Source organism: Anolis sagrei, chromosome 11 (assembly GCF_037176765.1).
Source record: "Anolis sagrei isolate rAnoSag1 chromosome 11, rAnoSag1.mat, whole genome shotgun sequence".
In the NCBI taxonomy this organism is placed as follows: Eukaryota; Metazoa; Chordata; class Lepidosauria; order Squamata; family Dactyloidae; genus Anolis; species Anolis sagrei.
In genome coordinates, this window is record NC_090031.1 from 34,902,720 (window position 1) to 34,921,715 (window position 18,996).

The 18,996-nt window shown below is 34.0% G+C and overlaps 1 protein-coding gene across 1 annotated transcript in view; it reads left to right on the plus strand.

The window, feature by feature from the left end:
- The first annotated feature begins 6,764 nt into the window (after positions 1-6,764).
- The window catches only part of RAB34 (RAB34, member RAS oncogene family), a 12,916-nt gene continuing 684 nt past the window's right edge, over positions 6,765-18,996 (plus strand). Inside the window, exons 1-9 of the mRNA XM_067472202.1 lie at positions 6,765-6,857; positions 14,479-14,576; positions 14,680-14,771; positions 15,017-15,082; positions 16,141-16,242; positions 16,338-16,402; positions 16,531-16,582; positions 16,789-16,870; positions 16,958-17,048. Of these exons, the coding sequence (XP_067328303.1) occupies positions 14,523-14,576; positions 14,680-14,771; positions 15,017-15,082; positions 16,141-16,242; positions 16,338-16,402; positions 16,531-16,582; positions 16,789-16,870; positions 16,958-17,048 (604 nt within the window). The 5' untranslated portion in view covers positions 6,765-6,857; positions 14,479-14,522. The remainder of the gene's footprint in view (positions 6,858-14,478; positions 14,577-14,679; positions 14,772-15,016; positions 15,083-16,140; positions 16,243-16,337; positions 16,403-16,530; positions 16,583-16,788; positions 16,871-16,957; positions 17,049-18,996) is intronic.

Genomic DNA, 18,996 nt, shown 5'->3' on the forward strand with positions numbered 1-18,996 from the left:
CTTGAATTCCAACCTGGGCTTTTAGGAGTTTCTGCTTTTTAAAAAGAGTTTTAACAATTAATAATTGGATATATACTTTCTATTTTGGGGGATTTTCAACCATTCATTAATCAATATATTTATAAACAGATATAGATGCATTTTAGACCATTAATAAATAGGGATATATAGTTTTTTTTTAGGGGATTCAACCATTAATCAATAGATACATGCTTTTATTTGGAGGGGAGGTATTTCAGTTGATATATATATATATATATGGGGTTTCAACCATTAATAAGTAGATATATGCTTTTATTGGGATTTCAATTATATATATATACTAGCTTGGGGACCCGGCGCTGCCTGGGTTATCAGAGAAAGTGGGTAATGCCAGTTCTGTATGCCAAGTTTGGTCTTTATTGGTCATTCAATAATGGCTGCATTGTTTTCAGGAAGTGAGTGAAGGTACTTGAAGTCCCATCATCCATGATCCACCCTCCTCCAAACAGCAGCAGGATATAAAGTGGGTCATGGGGGCTCTGTGTACTAAGTTTGGTCTTGATTGGTCATTAGATGAGGGTTGCAGCAATCTTCAGAAGGGAGTGGAGGTACTTGAAGTCCCATCATCCATGGTCTGTCCTCCAAACTGCACCAGGATGAAGAGTGGATCATTGAGGCTCCGTGTGCCATGTTGGGTCTTGATTAGTCATTGGCGAGGGTCTCAGGAAGTGAGTGAAGTTAGTGTAAGTCCCATCATCCATCTCCAAATTTTTCCAAACGACACCAGGACATAAAGTGGGTCATGAGAGGTCTATGTGCCAAGTTTGGTCTTGATCAGTCATTGGATGAGGTTCGCAGAGGTCTCAGAATGTGAGTGGAGGTACTTGAAGTCCCATCATCCATGGTCTGTCCTCCTCGAAAGTACACCAGGATGTAGTGTGGGTCATGGGGACTATGTGTGCCAAGTTTGGTCTTGGTCAGTTATTGGCGAGGTTCTCAGTGGTCTCAGGAAGTGAGTGAAGTGACTGCAAGTCCCATCATCCATTGCCAAATTCTTCCAAACCGCACCAGGATGTAGAGTGGGTTATGTGGTCTCTCTGTGTGAATTGTGGTCCTGATCCATCATTGTTGGCAGTTGTAATGGTCTTAGGAAGGGAGTGCAGGTATTGCAAGTCCTATCGTCCAGGGTGCATCCTCCTCCAAACTGTACCAGGATGTAGAGCGCATCATGGAGACTCCGTGTGCCAAGTTTGGTCTTTATTGGTAATTGGATGAGGGTTGCAGTGGTCTCAGGAATTGAGCAAAGGTACTGCAAGTCCCATAATCCATGGTCCATCCCCGGCCAAAGCACACCAGGACATAAGGTGGGTCATGAGAGGTCTATGTGCCAAGTTTGGTCCTGATCAGTCATTGGATGAGGTCAACAGCGGTCTCAGAAAGTGAGTGATGGTACTGCAAGTCCCATCATCCATGGTCCATCTTCCTCCAAACTGCAGTAGAATGTCGAGTGGGTGATGGGGGCTCTGTGTACCAAGTTTCATCTGTATTGGTAGTGTTCTGACTCAGCCCCCTCTGGCCTTTTCCTTTCATCTCTTTGTCATCTCGGAATCTTGGAATTGAGGCTGGCCAATCAGACACCATATGCAAATTTCCTTCTCTCATGTCTCCGTTTCTGTCATGAACCCTTTTCTCCACCAGGGGCTCCTGTAAAGCTGGCCAATCAGAGACCATATGCAAATAGCACCACAGCAGCAGCCAATCAGAATCTTGGAACTTTCAGGCTGTCCAATCAGAATGCTGGCACATACACCGCCACACCGCCACACTTTTGTCCTCCGCATACAAACTTTGACTTTTATTATATGGATAGATAGATAGATAGATAGATAGAAGATAGATAGATATAATTTAAGGGTTTCAACCATTAATAAATAGATATATGTTTTTATTTGGGGGGGTATTACAATTATTAATATCTATATATCTATTTTAGGGGTTTCAACCATTAATAAATAGATATATGCTTTTATTTTGGGGGGTATTTCAATTTATATATAGATATAGATATATATAGATATAAAATATATAAATTATATTAATACATATCTATGTTAGGGGTTTCAACTATTAATAAATAGATACATGCTTTTATTTGGGGGATTATTGCAAATATTAATATATATATATATATATCAATATTAATATCTATCTATAATAATATATATCTATTTTAGGGATTTCAACCATTAATAAATAGATACATGCTTTTATTTTGGGGGGAATTTCTATTATTAATATATATATATATCTCTATATATATCAATATTAACATCTGTCTATATCTATATTAATATATATCTATTTTAGGAGTTTCAACCATTAAGAAATAGATATATACTTTTATTTGGGGGGTATTACAATTATTTATATATATCAATATTAATATCTATATTAATATATATTTTAGGGGTTTCAACCATTAATAAATAGATATATGCTTTTATTTGGGGGGGTATTTCAAGTGTGTGTATATATGGAGGACACACATACATTCTAGGATGGAATTGTCCCCATATTAAAGCCTTCCCTTGTGTGGTGGGCAGTGTGGTGTTGGTGGAGGACATTGGCAGGGCTCTTGGACATGTTCATGATGCTCACTATAACCTGGAATATCCGTGCAGGGAGGGACATGAGTGTCTCCTGCTCACTGGGATGTCTGTGGTGGAGGAAACACATACAATCTAGGATGAATTGTCCCTGAACGAAAGCCTTCCCTGGGGTGGTGGGCAGTGTGGTGTTTGTGGAGGACATTGGCAGGGCTCTTGAGCATGTTAATTTCAGTGGAGGGAGGGCCATGGGAGTCTCATGCTCACTGATGTATCTGTGGTGGAGGAAACACATACAGTCTGGGATGGAATTGTCCTTAAATGAAAGCCTTCCTTTGGGTGGTGGGCAGTGTGGTGTTGGTGGGGGACATTGGCAGGGCTCTTGGACATGTTTACGGCTCTCACCATAACCTGCAATGTCATTGAATGGAGGGACATGGGTGTCTCCTGTTCACTGGGGTGCTGCGGTGGAGGAAACACATACAATCTAGGATGGAATTGCCCCCGAATGAAGGCCTTCCCTTGGGTGGTGGGCAGTGTAGTGTTGGTGGAGGACATTGGCAGGGCTCTAGCACATGTTCAGGGCACTCATTATAACCTGCAGTGTGATTGGAGGGAGGGTGTTTCGTGTGTCCTGAGAGAGAGAAAGAAACACTGGGACATCTGTGGTAGAGGAAACACGTAAAATCTGGGAGGAAATTGTCCCCGAATGAAAGCCTTCCCTTGGGTGGTGGGCAGTGTGGTGTTGGTGGTGGACATGGGCAGGGCTCTTGAACATGTTCATGGCACTCACTATAGCCTGGAATGTCAGTGGAGCGAGAGACATGGGTGTCTCCTGCTCACTGGGATGTCTGTGGTGGAGGAGACACATACAATCTAGGATGGAATTGTCCCTGTCTGAAAGTCTTCCCTTGGGTGGTGGGCAGTGTGGTGTTGGTGGAGGACATTGGCAGGGCTCTTGGAGATGTTCACGGGACTCACTATAACTTGCAATGTCAGTGGAAGGAGGGACATGGGTGTCTCCTGCTCACTGGGATGTCTGTGGTGGAGGAAAGACATCAAATCTAGGATGGAATTGTCTCTGTATGAAAGCCTTCCCTGGGGTGGTGGGCAGTGTGGCGTTGGTGGAGGACATTGGCAGGGCTCTTGAGCATGTTAAGGTCAGTGGAAGGAGGGACATGGGTGTCTCCTGCTCATTGGGGTGTCTGTGGAGGAGGAAACACAATCTAGGATGGAATTATCCCCAAATGAAAGCCTGTCTTTGGGTGGTGGGCAGTGTGGTGTTGGTGGGGACAGGGCTCTTGAGCATGTTCATGGCACTCACTATAACCTGCAATGTCACTGGAGGAAAGGACATGGGTGTGTTCCGCTCACTGGGATGCCTGTGGTGGAGGAAACACATACAATCTAGGATGGAATTGTTCCCAAATGAAAGCCTTCCCTTGGGTGGTGAGCAGTGTGGTGTTGGTGGAGGACATGTCCATGGCATTCACTGTAACCTGGAATGTCAGTGGAGGGAGGGACATGGGTGTCTCCTGCTCACTGGGGTGTCTGTGGTGGAGGAAACACATACAATCTAGGATGGAATTGTTCTCGTATTTTGACAACCAAATGGACACACTCTATACTTAATTTTTTAGGATTTCCAACAATCCTTATTTACTTAGTTTAGGATTTTTCTTGCAAACCAACCTATAAATGAACTTTGTTTTTTTAGGGTGTCCTTACTAAATAAGCCAATAAATCAGCTGTCTGGCTTCCGCTTTGACCTCAACTCAATTATTTTTACTCCAAACCCGAGGAGATGCGTGGAATTCCGGTTCCCAAAGGGCATCAATGGCTCCATTCTCTTCTGTGAGTATTTGCTTATTTTCTTTACAGAAATGTTTGCTTCCTGCCCTCGATCATGGGATCTCCGGGATGCCTGTAATCAAGTCCGTTTAAGTAGTCTAGCGAATCCATTGAGCTGCAGACAGACAAGGAAAGGCCTTGTGTTGCAAAAATATCAGTCTTGGACTACAATGTCCAGAATCCCCAATGCGGCTGTAGTCCAAGCACTCCACATATGCTCAGAGGCTACCACTGCGGTCCCATTCAGTTCATACATTGCATATCTCTCCCTCTCCATTGAATTGAATTGAATTGAATGGCCTTGCAGCTTCAAAGCCTGGCTGCTTCCTGTTTGGGGGAATCCCATGTTGGGAGGCGTTAGCTCCCAACATAGCAATCTTTTCTATATTATTATTATTATTTATTATATTATTATTTATTGTATTTCATTATATTTTTATTTTAATAATCTAAATTTTATATTTTCTTACTATAATTTTTATTACTGTATATTGCATTTTATTATTACGGTATATATTAATTTTATTATTGGCGTATGGTTATATATTATAGTTTTATCATTCTATTTTTATTTTATTATTACAATTATAGATTTTATCTTTATCAATATTATTATTGTTGTATGGCATATATTAATTTTATTATTAGTGCATGATTATATTTTTGATAAGATGTTTTTTGATAATGATGAATTGTGCATTATTTTACACTATGTTTTGTATTTTTCACCTGTTTTTCTATGTTGTACACCGCAGTGAGTCGCCCTTGGGCTGAGAATTGCGGTATATAAGCGAAGTAAATAAATAAATAAATTATAAATAAATTATATATTATATTATAGTGATTTTATCTTTATCAGTATTATTATTATTGTATGGTATATATTAATTTTATTATTAGTGCATGATTATATATTATATTATAGTTTTATCATTATTCTTTATTTTATTATTAACACGACAGATTTTATCTTTATCGATATTATTATATTAATTTTATGATTGGTGTATGATCATTGATTATATATTATATTATAGTTTTACTTTATCATTATTCTATTTTTATTTTATTGTTACCATGATAGATTTTATCTTTATCAATATTATTATTATTGTACAGTATATATTAAATTTGAGGATGTGCGGGGCTTGAGGAATGCAAGGCTGGGGTGGAAATTGCTGGAAGAAACATTCACAACCTCAGATATGCAGATGACACCACTCTGATGGCCGAAAGCGAGGAGGAGCTGAGGAGCCTTCTAGTCAAGGTGAAAGAAGAAAGTGCAAAAGCTGGGTTGCAGCTAAACGTCAAAAAAACCAAGATTATGGCAACAAGAATGATTGACAACTGGAAAATAGAGGGAGAAACCGTGGAGGCCGTGACAGACTTTGTATTTCTAGGTGCAAAGATGAGTGCAGATGCAGACTGTGGCCAGGAAATCAGAAGACGCTTCCTTCTTGGGAGGAGAGCAATGTCCAGTCTCGATCAAAGAGTGAAGAGTAGAGACATCAGACTGGCAACCAAGATCCATTGCCTAGTCCAAGCCATGGTCTTCCCCATAGTAGTCACCTACGGATGTGAGAGCTGGACCTTCGGGAAGGCTGAGCGAAGGAAGATCGATGCTTTTGAGCTGTGGTGTTGGAGGAAAGGTCTGAGAGTGCCTTGGACTGCGAGAAGATCCAACCAGTCCATCCTCCAGGAAAGAAAGCCCGACTGCTCACTGGAGGGAAGGACATTAGAGACAAAGTTGAAGTCCTTTGGCCACATCATGAGGAGACAGGAAAGCCTAGAGAAGGGAATGATGCTGGGGAAAGTGGAAGGCAAAAGGAAGAGGGGCCGACCAAGGGCAAGATGGATGGATGGCATCCTTGAAGTGACTGGACTGACCTTGAGGGAGCTGGGGGTGGTAACGGCCGACAGGGAGCTCTGGCGTGGGCTGGTCCATGAGGTCACGAAGAGTCGGAGACGACTGAATGAATGAACAACAACATATATTAATTTTATTGTGTATGATTATATATTATAGTTTTATTTTATCATTCTATTTTTATTTTATTATTACGATGATAGATTTTATCTTTATCAATACTATTATTATTATTATTATTATTATTATTTTATTTCCAAGCCCTGGGTGCAAAATAAACTTTTGTCGGATGCTATTGAGGGGGGGGAGAGAGCAAAGGGTGCCTCTGAGCATGGGCAGAGTGCAAACACACACCAAGACCCTTCCTTTCCTTCTTTGCAAAAAGTTTGCAAAGTTTGGACCAATCAGGGATGGGCTTGGGAAAAGAAGGGGGGGGGGATAGGAAGTGGGCGTGGCCTCCCTCTCCCTAATTAGGAGCAGATGCTTCCAGTCTGGAAGAGGATCAACAGCCCAAAGAAAGAAAGAAGGAGGAGAAGGAGGAGAAGGAGGAGGTAAGGCAGGCTTTGCCTTTCTTTCCCTTGGCCCAACTCCTCTCTCCCACTCTGCAGGACTACAAAGCCCATCCAGCCCTAAGAGGAGACTGCCTCTGAGCATGGGCTGAGAGCAGAGCAAGATCTTAAGGCATGAAAGGAGATTTACTTTCCCCCCATTTCTTGCTTTTCCTCCTCTTCCCTCCTTTGCTGGAATTTCCGGGGATCGGGTTACAGATCCCCTCCTTTTCCTCCTCCAAACTTTTCCTCTGCGGCCGGGAAACCCTGAAAGCCCCAAAATAAGGTAAACTGGGGGTCTCGCTCTATTTCCCCTTTCCATTGCACACACCCCATCTTTGCTACATTATTATTATTATTATTATTATTATTATTATTGACACAAAAGCACAGAATGTCACAGAAAACGAGATCTATATGCTGGATTTTATCATTATTATTATTATTATTATTATTACATGCTTTTGATAAATATATTTTACTGACTGATATTGCACATACCCCGTCTTTGCTACATTATTATTATTATTGACACAAAAGCACAGTATGTCACAGTAAATGAGATCTATATGCAGAATTTCATTATTATTATTATTATTATTATTATTATTATTATTATAACATGCTTTTAGTAAATATATTTTACGGACTGATATTGCACCTACCCCATCTTTGCTACATTATTATTATTATTATTATTATTATTATTATTGACACAAAAGCACTGTATGTCACAGTAAATGATATCTATATGCTGGATATTATTATTATTATTATTATAACATGCTTTTAGTAAATATATTTTACTGACTGATATTGCACGTTCCCCGTCTTTGCTACATTATTATTATTATTATTATTATTATTATAACATGCTTTTAATAAATATATTTTACTGACTGATATTGCACGTTCCCCGTCTTTGCTACATTATTATTATTATTATTATTGACACAAAAGCACAGAATGTCATAACAAACGAGATCTATATGCTGGATTTTGTTATTGTTATTATTATAACATGCTTTTAGTAAATATATATTTTACTGACTGATATTGCACATACCCCATCTTTGCTACATTATTATTATTATTATTATTATTGACACAAAAGCACAGAATGTCATAGCAAACGAGATCTATATGCTGGATTTTGTTATTGTTATTATTATTATTATAACATGCTTTTAGTAAATATATTTTACTGACTGATATTGCACGTTCCCCGTCTTTGCTACATTATTATTATTATTATTATTATTATAACATGCTTTTAATAAATATATTTTACTGGCTGATATTGCACGTTCCCCGTCTTTGCTACATTATTATTATTATTATTATTATTATAACATGCTTTTAATAAATATATTTTACTGACTGATATTGCACGTTCCCCGTCTTTGCTACATTATTATTATTATTATTATTATTATAACATGATTTTAGTAAATATATATTTTACTGACTGATATTGCACATTCCCCGTCTTTACTATATTATTATTATTATTATTATTATTATAACATGCTTTTAGTAAATATATTTTACTGACTGATATTGCACGTACCCCGTCTTTGCTACATTATTATTATTATTATTATTATTATTATTATAACATGCTGTTAGTAAATATATTTTATTGACTGATATTGCACGTACCCCGTCTTTGCTACATTATTATTATTATTATTATTATTATTATTATTATAACATGCTTTTAGTAAATATATATTTTACGGACTGATATTGCACGTACCCCGTCTTTGCTACATTATTATTATTATTATTATTATAACATGCTTTTACTAAATATATTTTACTGACTGATATTGCACATACCCCGTCTTTGCTACATTATTATTATTATTATTATTATTATTATAACATGATTTTAGTAAATATATATTTTACGGACTGATATTGCACGTATCCCGTCTTTGCTACATTATTATTATTATTATTATTATAACATGCTTTTAATAAATATATTTTACTGGCTGATATTGCACATATCCCGTCTTTGCTACATTATTATTATTATTATTATTATTATTATAACATGCTTTTAGTAAATATATTTTACTGACTGATATTGCACGAACCCTGTCTTTGCTACATTATTATTCTTATTATTATTATAACATGCTTTTAGTAAATATATTTTATTGACTGATATTGCACGTACCCCGTCTTTGCTACATTATTATTATTATTATTATTATTATAACATGATTTTAGTAAATATATATTTTACGGACTGATATTACACATACCCCGTCTTTGCTACATTATTATTATTATTATTATTATAACATGCTTTTAGTAAATATATTTTACAGACTGATATTGAACGTACCCCGTCTTTGCTACATTATTATTATTATTATTATTATTATTATAACATGCTTTTAGTAAATATATATTTTACTGACTGATATTGCACGTACCCCGTCTTTGCTACATTATTATTATTATTATTATTATAACATTCTTTTAGTAAATATATTTTACTGACTGATATTGCACGTACCCCGTCTTTGCTACATTATTATTATTATTATTATTATTATTATTATAACATGCTTTTAATAAATATATTTTACTGACTGATATTGCACGTACCCCGCCTTTGCTACATTATTATTATTATTATTATTATTATTATTATTATAACATGCTTTTAATAAATATATTTTACTGACTGATATTGCACGTACCCCGTCTTTGCTACATTATTATTATTATTATTATTATTATTATAACATGCTTTTAGTAAATATATTTTACTGACTGATATTGCACGTACCCCGCCTTTGCTACATTATTATTATTATTATTATAACATTCTTTTAGTAAATATATTTTACTGACTGATATTGCACGTACCCCGTCTTTGCTACATTATTATTATTATTATTATTATTATTATTATAACATGCTTTTAATAAATATATTTTACTGACTGATATTGCACGTACCCCGTCTTTGCTACATTATTATTATTATTATTATTATTATTATAACATGCTTTTAGTAAATATATTTTACTGACTGATATTGCACGTACCCCGCCTTTGCTACATTATTATTATTATTATTATAACATTCTTTTAGTAAATATATTTTACTGACTGATATTGCACGTACCCCGTCTTTGCTACATTATTAATATTATTATTATTATTATTATAACATGCTTTTAATAAATATATTTTACTGACTGATATTGCACGTACCCCGCCTTTGCTACATTATTATTATTATTATTATAACATTCTTTTAGTAAATATATTTTACTGACTGATATTGCACGTACCCCGTCTTTGCTACATTATTATTATTATTATTATTATTATTATTATAACATGCTTTTAATAAATATATTTTACTGACTGATATTGCACGTACCCCGTCTTTGCTACATTATTATTATTATTATTATTATTATAACATTCTTTTAGTAAATATATTTTACTGACTGATATTGCACGTACCCCGTCTTTGCTACATTATTATTATTATTATTATTATTATTATTATAACATGCTTTTAATAAATATATTTTACTGACTGATATTGCACGTACCCCGCCTTTGCTACATTATTATTATTATTATTATTATTATTATTATTATAACATGCTTTTAATAAATATATTTTACTGACTGATATTGCACGTACCCCGTCTTTGCTACATTATTATTATTATTATTATTATTATTATAACATGCTTTTAGTAAATATATTTTACTGACTGATATTGCACGTACCCCGCCTTTGCTACATTATTATTATTATTATTATAACATTCTTTTAGTAAATATATTTTACTGACTGATATTGCACGTACCCCGTCTTTGCTACATTATTATTATTATTATTATTATTATTATTATAACATGCTTTTAATAAATATATTTTACTGACTGATATTGCACGTACCCCGCCTTTGCTACATTATTATTATTATTATTATAACATTCTTTTAGTAAATATATTTTACTGACTGATATTGCACGTACCCCGTCTTTGCTACATTATTATTATTATTATTATTATTATTATTATAACATGCTTTTAATAAATATATTTTACTGACTGATATTGCACGTACCCCGTCTTTGCTACATTATTATTATTATTATTATTATTATTATAACATGCTTTTAGTAAATATATTTTACTGACTGATATTGCACGTACCCCGCCTTTGCTACATTATTATTATTATTATTATAACATTCTTTTAGTAAATATATTTTACTGACTGATATTGCACGTACCCCGTCTTTGCTACATTATTAATATTATTATTATTATTATTATAACATGCTTTTAATAAATATATTTTACTGACTGATATTGCACGTACCCCGTCTTTGCTACATTATTATTATTATTATTATTATTATTATAACATGCTTTTAATAAATATATTTTACTGACTGATATTGCACGTACCCCGCCTTTGCTACATTATTATTATTATTATTATTATTATTATAACATGCTTTTAATAAATATATTTTACTGACTGATATTGCACATATCCCGTCTTTGCTACATTATTATTATTATTATTATTATTATAACATGCTTTTAGTAAATATATTTTACTGACTGATATTGCACGTACCCCGTCTTTGCTACATTATTATTATTATTATTATAACATTCTTTTAGTAAATATATTTTACTGACTGATATTGCACGTACCCCGTCTTTGCTACATTTTTATTATTATTATTATTATTATTATTATAACATGCTTTTAATAAATATATTTTACTGACTGATATTGCACGTACCCCGTCTTTGCTACATTATTATTATTATTATTATAACATGCTTTTAATAAATATATTTTACTGACTGATATTGCACGTACCCCGTCTTTGCTACATTATTATTATTATTATTATTATTATTATTATTATTATAACATGCTTTTAATAAATATATTTTACTGACTGATATTGCACGTACCCCGTCTTTGCTACATTATTATTATTATTATTATTATTATTATTATAACATGCTTTTAATAAATATATTTTACTGACTGATATTGCACGTACCCCGCCTTTGCTACATTATTATTATTATTATTATTATTATAACATGCTTTTAATAAATATATTTTACTGACTGATATTGCACGTACCCCGTCTTTGCTACATTATTATTATTATTATTATTATTATAACATGCTTTTAGTAAATATATTTTACTGACTGATATTGCACGTACCCCGTCTTTGCTACATTATTATTATTATTATTATAACATTCTTTTAGTAAATATATTTTACTGACTGATATTGCACGTACCCCGTCTTTGCTACATTATTATTATTATTATTATTATTATTATTATTATTATAACATGCTTTTAATAAATATATTTTACTGACTGATATTGCACGTACCCCGTCTTTGCTACATTATTATTATTATTATTATAACATGCTTTTAATAAATATATTTTACTGACTGATATTGCACATACCCCGTCTTTGCTACATTATTATTATTATTATTATTATTATTATAACATGCTTTTAATAAATATATTTTACTGACTGATATTGCACGTACGCCGTCTTTGCTACATTATTATTATTATTATTATTATTATTATAACATGCTTTTAGTAAATATATTTTACTGACTGATATTGCACGTACCCCGTCTTTGCTACATTATTATTATTATTATTATTATTATTATTATAACATGCTTTTAATAAATATATTTTACTGACTGATATTGCACGTACCCCGTCTTTGCTACATTATTATTATTATTATTATTATTATTATTATTATAACATGCTTTTAATAAATATATTTTACTGACTGATATTGCACCTACCCCGTCTTTGCTACATTATTATTATTATTATTATTATTATTATTATTATTGACACAAAAGCACCGTATGTCACAGCAAACGAGATTATATGCTGGATATTATTATTATTATTATTATTATTATTATTATAACATGCTTTTAGTAAATATATATTTTACTGACTGATATTGCACGTACCCCGTCTTTGCTACATTATTATTATTATTATTATTATTATTATAACATGCTTTTAGTAAATATATTTTACTGACTGATATTGCACGTACCCCGTCTTTGCTACATTATTATTATTATTATTATTATTATTATTATAACATGCTTTTAATAAATATATTTTACTGACTGATATTGCACGTACCCCGTCTTTGCTACATTATTATTATTATTATTATTATTATTATTATTATTATTATAACATGCTTTTAATAAATATATTTTACTGACTGATATTGCACCTACCCCGTCTTTGCTACATTATTATTATTATTATTATTATTATTATTATTATTGACACAAAAGCACCGTATGTCACAGCAAACGAGATTATATGCTGGATATTATTATTATTATTATTATTATTATTATTATTATTATTATAACATGCTTTTAGTAAATATATATTTTACTGACTGATATTGCACGCACCCAGTCTTTGCTACATTATTATTATTATTATTATTATTGATACAAAAGCACTGTATGTCACAGCAAACGAGATCTATATGCTTGATTTTGTTGTTGTTATTATTATTATAACATGCTTTTAGTAAATATATTTTACTGACGGATATATTGTTGCTTTTAGTGGATACTATTTATTTATTCCCACTTTCTGGTTGGAAGAGTTTTATCAGGAGATCAATTGGCCACAACAAGACCTTTCCCTTTTACTTCCTCTACTACTGTTGTTGTTGTTGTTGTTGTTGTTGTTGTTGTCTCCAAAGAGTTATCAGGAAATTTGTTGTCCACTACAAGACCTTTCCCTTCTTTTCCATTATTGTTGTTGTTGTTGTATTTATTATTAATACTGCCCGGTCGAAAGAGTTATCGGGACATCCACAACAAGACATTTTCCTCTCCTATTATTATTATTATTATTATTATTATTATTAATAATACTTTTAGTTCAAAAGAGTTATTGAGAAATACATTGTCCAGTACAAGACCTTTCTCTCATCCTTTCCCTTCTGTTATTATTATTATTATTATCATCATCATCATCATTATTGTCTGAACAAGAGTTGTTGGGACATCCATAACAAGACCTTTTTCTCCTCTTATTGTTATTATTATTCCTATTACTATTATTATTGTTATTATTATGTTTTCAAAAGCGTTATGAGGATATCTATTGCCCACTACAAAACCTTTTCCTTTTCCTTCTATAATAATAATAATAATTATTATTATTTTATTCGTACCAAGAGCGGCTTGAGAAACTTCAAGTCGCTTCTGGTGTGAGAAGTGGCCATCTGCAAGGACATTGCCCAGATGTTTTACCATCCTTGTGGGAGGCTTCTCTCATGTCCTTGTGTGGGGAGCTGGAGCTGACAGAGGGAGCTCACCCGGATTCAAACCTCTGACCTGTTGCTCTTCAGCTCTGCCGGCACAAGGGTTTAACCAACTGCGCCACTGGAGACTCCATATTATTATTACTATTATTATTATTATTATACCCATTACACTACTGGGGCTCATTATTATTATTATTATTATTATTATTATTATTATTATTATCCCTCTTCTAGGTTGAGATACCTGAAGATCCTGCGGCTGGTCCTGAGGTCGAATCATGAACATCTTGGCTCCCGTCAGAAGGGACCGGGTCATCACTGAGTTGCCCCAAGTAAGAGGGAGAATTATTATTGTTGTTGTTGTTGTTGTTGTTGTTGTTATTGCAAACTTAACAACCTTATTGTTTTCCTTGTCTTCTCTTGGGGGGGCTGCAGTGTTTCAACAAAGAGGTGTCCTTGCATTCCCGGTCAGACTTCCACCCGAAAGTGACCGCCACTTGCCAAGCCCAACGGACCGGGACTGTGGGGTGAGTGCTTTGGGGTCTTGTCTACACTGTCGGGTTAATCCAGTTTGATCCCACTTTGGGGACTCAATGCTACGTAACAGTTCTCTATCGGCAAAGGAAGTCAGAAGAGTGTTAAGGCCAGCCAGGAGGTGGCGTCACAACCCTAATAATGTCCTTTTCTCTCTCTGTCAAGTCGAATAGTCCTACCTGGCAGGGATGTTGTTCTGCTTGACCAAACCCACCCATTGCTTTCCCTTCTTTTGCAGGTTCAAGATCTCAAAGATCATTGTGGTGGGCGATCTGTCGGTGGGGAAGACCTGCTTGATCAATAGGTGATTAAGGGGGTTATTATTATTATTATTATTATTATTATTATTTTATTTGTTGTTGAAGGAAAAGCTTGATCAATAGGTAATTAAGGGGGTTATTATTATTATTACGTTGTTGTTGAAGGAAGATAAGCTTGATCAATAGGTAATTCAGGGCGTTATTATTATTATTATTACATTGTTGACGGAAAAGAAGCTTGATCAATAGGTAATTCAGGGCGTTATTATTATTATTATTATTACATTGTTGACGGAAAAGAAGCTTGATCAATAGGTAATTCAGGGCGTTATTATTATTATTACGTTATTGTTGAAGGAGAAGAAGCTTGATCAAAAGGTAATTAAGGGCGTTATTATTATTATTACGTTGTTGATGACGGAAAAGAAGCTTGATCAATAGGTAATTAAGGGCGTTATTATTATTATTACGTTGTTGTTGACGGAAAAGAAGCTTGATCAATAGGTAATTAAGGGCGTTATTATTATTATTACGTTGTTGTTGACGGAAAAGAAGCTTGATCAATAGGTAATTAAGGGCGTTATTATTATTATTACGTTGTTGTTGACGGAAAAGAAGCTTGATCAATAGGTAATTAAGGGCGTTATTATTATTATTACGTTGTTGATGACGGAAAAGAAGCTTGATCAATAGGTAATTAAGGGCGTTATTATTATTATTACGTTGTTGACGGAAAAGAAGCTTGATCAGTAGGTAATTAAGGGCGTTATTATTATTATTATTACGTTGTTGATGGAAAAGAAGCTTGATCAGTAGGTAATTCAGGGCGTTATTATTATTACGTTATTGTTGACGGAAAAGAAGCTTGATCAATAGGTAATTCAGGGCGTTATTATTATTATTATTACGTTGTTGATGGAAAAGAAGCTTGATCAATAGGTAATTAAGGGCGTATTATTATTATTACGTTGTTGTTGTTGGTTTAGAAGGAAAAGAAGCTTGGGCCTCCCCCAAAGAGGAGAACCCGAGCCCTGCGAAGGCTGGGGGATGCTGGGAGTTGTAGTACTCTAAATGGGAGGATTTCCTTTCCTGTCCTTGGAAGGTTTTGCAAAGACTCCTTCGACAAGAACTACAAAGCCACGATCGGGGTGGACTTTGAGATGGAGCGTTTCGAGGTGCTGGGGGTCCCTTTCAGCCTGCAGCTGTGAGTATATATATATCCAGGCCGGCATTTGGGAATTGTAGTTTCACAGGCTTACTATTCGTAATAATAATCCTCATGGTTCTCCTATTTCTTAGCTGGGACACCGCTGGCCAGGAACGCTTCAAATGCATCGCTTCCACCTATTACCGGGGAGCCCAAGGTCAGGCTAATGGGGGAAATTGGGGGTCGAATTCGAACCCATCCCAATTTTCAGCAGGGGATGATGGGAGTTGTAGTGTTAACATATCCAGAGTCCCTTCTATGATGGCCCTTTCCCTCCTTTTGCAGCCATCATTATAGTTTTCGATGTGAGCGACGTGGCATCCCTTGACCACGCAAGGTGAGTGGCTTGTGGATTATGGGACTTGTAGTCAAAGGGTGTGGTGCCTTATATAGCATTCCTCACAGTTTGGGGAACTTATTTAACCAAACAATTGGAATTTGTAGTCCTAAGGAGTAGCGTTTTCTAGCTTCTACAATTACATCTTTGTCCCAGGGATGATGGGACTTGTAGTCAGTTTCCCAAATAGGGTTTTCCTTCCCCAGGCAGTGGCTGCTGGATGCCTTGAAGGAGAACGACCCATCCAGCGTCATCCTCTTCTTAGTCGGGACCAAAAAGGACCTCTGTGTAAGTAGATCCCACCATCCCTGTTCCAAAATCGGGGACTTTTGGGAGTTGTAGTCCCCAAAGCAGCCCTACTGTCCCTCTTTGCAGCCTCCTGCCCAGTACAGCCTTGTAGAGCGGGACGCCCTCAAAGTGGCCAAAGAGATGCAGGCCGAATTCTGGGCCGTCTCCTCGCTGACAGGTAAGACCCAAAGGTCTTATTTCACAGATTCAAATAGTCTATTATTATTATTATTATTATTATTTGAAACACAACAAGATGAGTCCACAGCAAACAAGGTCACTCTGCTGGCTGTTGTATTGGATTATTATTATTATTATTATTATTATTATTGGATTGGATTATTGTTGTATTGGATTATTATTATTATTATTATTATTGGATTATTGGATTGTATTATTGGATTATTGTTGTATTGGATTATTATTATTATTATTATTATTGGATTGTATTATTGGATTATTGTTGTACTGGATTATTATTATTATTATTATTATTATTATTATTATTATTGGATTGGATTGTTGGATTATTGTTGTATTGGATTATTATTATTATTATTATTATTGTATTGGATTATTGTTGTATTGGATTATTATTATTATTATTATTATTGGATTATTGGATTGTATTATTGGATTATTGTTGTATTGGATTATTATTATTATTATTGGATTATTGGATTGGATTATTGGATTATTGTTGTATTGGATTATTATTATTATTATTATTATTATTGGATTATTGGATTGTATTATTGGATTATTGTTGTATTGGACTATTATTATTATTATTATTGGATTATTGGATTGTATTATTGGATTATTGTTGTATTGGATTATTATTATTATTATTGGATTATTGGATTGTATTATTGGATTATTGTTGTATTGGATTATTATTATTATTATTATTATTGGATTATTGAATTGTATTATTGGATTATTGTTGCATTGAATTATTATTATTATTATTATTATTATTGGATTATTGGATTGTATTAGTGGATTGTATTATTGGATTATTATTATTATTATTATTATTATTATAGAGCCCCTGGTGGCACAATGGGTTCAACCCTTGTGGTTCGAATCTGGGGCGAGTGTGGATGAGCTCCCTCTGTCAGCTCCAGCTCCCCATGCAGGGACATGAGGGAAGCTTCCCACAAGGATGGTAAAGGCGCTCAAGACTTGGCTGTTTGGTTGTGCATTCAAGTAATCAGATCTAATTTGCCAAATAGTCACTGTTGAATGTTTTTATGTGGAATGTTTTTATATTGTGTAAATGCTAAGTCACTCGGAGCACCTTGGTGGAGAGCCACTAATTAAGAAATGAAGTGAAGTAAAGTGAAGTGAAGTAAAGCAACGTCCTTGCAGATGCCCAATTCTCCCACACCAGAAGTGTCATTATTATTTTTGTGTCAGGAGCGACTTGAGAAACTGCAAGTTGCTTCTGGTGTGGGAGAATTGGCTGTCTGCAAGGACATTGCCCGGATGCTTTACCATTCTTGTGGTAGGTTTCGCTCATGTCCCTGCATGGGGAGCTGGAGCTGACAGAGGGAGCTCATCCACGCTATCCCCAGATTCGAACCACAAGGATTTAACCCATTGTGCCACCAGGGGCTCTATAATAATAATAATAATAATAATAATAATAATAATAATAATAATAATAATAATCCAATACAATAATCCAATAATACAATCCAATAATCCAATAATAATAATAATAATCCAATACAACAATAATCCAATAATACAATCCAATAATCCAATAATAATAATAATAATAATCCAATACAACAATAATCCAATAATACAATCCAATAATCCAATAATAATAATAATAATCCAATACAATAATCCAATAATACAATCCAATAATCCAATAATAATAATAATAATCCAATACAACAATAATCCAATAATACAATCCAATAATCCAATAATAATAATAATAATAATAATAATAATAATCCAATACAACAATAATCCAATAATACAATCCAATAATAATAATAATAATAATAATCCAATAATACAATCCAATCCAGCATGGGGAGCTGGAGCTGGCAGAGGGAGCTCATCCACACTATCCCCAGATTCGAACCACAAGGGTTTAATCCATT